Raw genomic sequence first — 2,901 nt, forward strand, 5'->3', positions numbered from 1 at the left:
TCTCGGGCGCCCCAGGTACTTCTCCAACCTTCTTTTCTCCAGCGGCGCCCCCAGCCCGGCCACTCCAGCTTCTCCTCCGCCGTCCTCCGACTACAGGGCCCTGACTCGCCTTGCTTCTCTTCCGCTGATTCGGGCGACTCTTCAAACATGGGGGGATGAGGGTGTAAAACAAAACAAAACGAAAAGCACCAAACAGATCCCTCCGGGGGCAGACAGGCAGGTTATAGTCAAAGTGGCAACAGCTCATTTATTTAGCCAAAAATAGATACTTTCTTGTACAATTTGGTTCACACATATGTACATTTTTCTGTATATACAAAAAAAGTCAAACACGCTTATTCTCACTGAAACTCCACCCCCCCCCAAATCAACCGAACAAACCTCACAAACTCAGCTAATGTGGGGTACAGAAACCACCGGGGGAGGACCGGGGGGAGATCTGTTTTATTTCTTTTTTTGTTTCGTTTTCTTTTTAGGTATTCATACACGGACATGCTTACAAGTCATAACTATACAGAGCGATTTGGTTTTTACAATTATTACAACGATTTAAAAAAAAATTTTTTTAAAAAGAACTAGGATGAGGAGAGAGCCGATAAGACCAGAGCGGCGTCCAGGTGGTTCTGGGGCCTGCAAGAGAGAGGCAGTGGTAGCAAAGGAAGTGAGTTAGGGGCACCGACGCTGCCTAGCATTGGGAGACCCAACCCGGGGCTGAGGCCGGGGGAAGGGAGACGTCTCAATGTGCAATGAGGTCCAGCTGTAGATGCTGGTCTTCCGGTTTAACTATAAGGTTGGGCGGGAGGCGTCAAGACCCGAGGTGCACTGCTGGAAGGTGGTGGAGCTTCACGGAGCCACCGCCCGCTCCGAGGTACACTGGGCCCCGCCCGGGTGTCTGGACTGGGACTCTCGAGCCATCTCTGGGCCCGTGGCGACGACGGAGGAGTACGTTTCGTCCCCTTTTAGAAGCTCGTCCTAGCTGCGTTCCCCCGGGGGCAGAAGCCCGAGTTTCCTCCGCATTCTTCCCTGCCCCCGACTGCCAGTCCCAACACCCCACCCCAGCTCGGGGTCTCTTACCGCCTGGGCACGGGCTGGAAAGCTGTCTTGAGTAACTTTTTCTCCACTTCCAAGGCACTACAACGATCTACGGGAAGCGGGAGAAAAAGGAAGGGCTTTAGATCGCTCCATTCTGGCGCCCAGGACCGCGGGAGGCGGGAGCGGAGTGGTAAGCGCCCTGCGCCCCCCGGGACCTGCCCGGCCGCGACCCCCAAACTCGCCCCCTTCCTCCGCATCCTGGGCTCCGCAGTCACCTGTTCCGCCCTCGGGCTCCGCCGGCCGAGCGAAGGCGGCGGCGGCCGGGTGGCCCGCGGCTCCGGGAAGTCCCAGCAGGTGTGGAGGGGCCGAGCCCAGCAGGGAGAGCGGGTGCGGGTGCGGGCGTGGGCCGGGCGGTGGGCCTGGGAACGGCCGGTTGGTCCAAGCGGAGAACTTGCCCAGCGGCGCCGAGACGAGTCTCTGAGCCGCGGCGGCGGCGGCCGGAGAGAGCTGCAGGGCTGGGGGCGCGACGGCTGCCCCGGGGGAAGAACCCCCCGCGCCCGGAGGCGAGCGGCGCGGGTTGTCCGGGCTTGTGGCGGTCTCGGCCAGGGACCAGATCTTGGGTTTTTGCAGGGCCGAGGCGGGCGCTGGTGCGGGAGCGCAGGGGTCCAGGCCTGCTGAGGGCGAGGGCGGTGATGGCGGAGTCGCGGCCACCGGCGGTGGCACTGGGGCCAGACTCAGGACAGGCAGTGGACGCTCCTCCAAGCCCTCGGAACTGTCGTCGGAGTCGCTATTCTTGCTGTCTGAGGTGGGTTCCAGGCCGAGGTCGCCGTCCCTGTGCGCCGCGCCAGGCAGGGCCAGCTCGGGCCCCGCGGCCGCGCCGTCTAAGTTCTCCAAATCGATCTCCTCGTCCTCCTCGTCGTCAGCCAGGCCCTCGCCCCCGGTGTCCTCCTCCTCCCCCCCGAGTTCCTCCTCCTCCAGCTCCAGTTCGCGTTTGCTGTCTTCTTCATCCTCCTCCTCGTCTTCCTCCTCTCGCTCGCTCCCGTAAGCGTTGCCCTCCTCGTCCGTGCGGCTGCGGGGCGCCCAAGTCATCTTGTTCTCCTTCTTGAGGCGCCGGCGCGCGTTGGCGAACCAGGTGGACACCTGGGTGAGGGTCATCTTGGTGATGATGGCCAGCATGATCTTCTCGCCCTTGGTGGGGTAGGGGTTCTTGCGGTGCTCGTTCAGCCAGGCCTTCAGCGTGCTAGTGCTCTCCCGGGTGGCGTTCTTGGGACGGGACGGGTCCCCGAACTGGTACTGGCCGTATGGGTAGAAGGCGGGGTGCGGGTGAGGAAACGCGGTGGCCGCGGCCGGATGCTGCACCCCCGGGCTGTCCTTCAGCTCATACTGCGTGCCCTGTACGCACAGGGAGAAGGAAGGGACACGCGCGAAGGGAGCGTGGATGAGCGCTGGCCATCGCCGCCTCCACCCTCCCGGCCCAGGCCCCTCTAGTCTACTCCTGCGCGTACACCTCGTACGGCGCCCCAGCTCCAACCTCCCCGCTGCGGCTCCCCGGCCACTTACCAGCTGCGGGAAGATGGGCAGCTCGGCCGCGTAGGGCAGGAAGGCGCCGTAGCCTTGGGCGGCTGCGGCTGCCGCTGCCGCCGCGGCGTAGGGCGCCCCGTACACGGACGAGAGTACGTTGGACAGGGACCCCGAGGCAGCCAGCTCTGAGGCTCCGGCTCCCGGGCCGCCCCGTGCCCCAGCGCTGCCACCGCCGGCGGCGGCCCCCGGGCGCTCGGGTGGGTAGAGCGGGCGGATGTACTGGTATCCGAGCTGGGGGAAGGACATGGTGGCCCGCGGGGCACGGACGGAGAGGGGGCCCGGCCCCTG

At 64.2% G+C, this 2,901-nt stretch overlaps 1 protein-coding gene across 1 annotated transcript; it reads right to left on the reverse strand.

Moving 5' to 3' along the window:
- Positions 1-221: 221 nt before the first annotated feature.
- IRX3 (iroquois homeobox 3) lies at positions 222-2,892 on the reverse strand. The gene is made up of 4 exons (XM_024747436.1): positions 2,593-2,892; positions 1,308-2,424; positions 1,075-1,141; positions 222-630 (listed from the first exon to the last, which is right to left on the reverse strand). The coding sequence occupies exons 1-4, from the start codon at positions 2,857-2,859 to the stop codon at positions 576-578; spliced, it is 1,506 nt and encodes a 501-aa protein (XP_024603204.1). The 5' UTR covers positions 2,860-2,892; the 3' UTR covers positions 222-575.
- Positions 2,893-2,901: the final 9 nt, after the last annotated feature.

The sequence above is a fragment of the Neophocaena asiaeorientalis genome, unplaced genomic scaffold (assembly GCF_003031525.2).
Source record: "Neophocaena asiaeorientalis asiaeorientalis breed wild unplaced genomic scaffold, Neophocaena_asiaeorientalis_V1.1 scaffold438, whole genome shotgun sequence".
Classification (NCBI taxonomy): Eukaryota; Metazoa; Chordata; class Mammalia; order Artiodactyla; family Phocoenidae; genus Neophocaena; species Neophocaena asiaeorientalis.

Coding starts and splice junctions, on each gene's coding strand:
- IRX3 (XM_024747436.1), bottom strand. CDS start 2,859: ATGTCCTTCCCCCAGCTCGGATACCAGTACATCCGCCCGCTCTACCCA. Junction 1,142..1,307: donor GGAGCCCGAGGGCGGAACAG/GTGACTGCGGAG, acceptor CGCTTCCCGTAG/ATCGTTGTAGTGCCTTGGAA. Junction 631..1,074: donor TTCCAGCCCGTGCCCAGGCG/GTAAGAGACCCC, acceptor TCTCTCTTGCAG/GCCCCAGAACCACCTGGACG.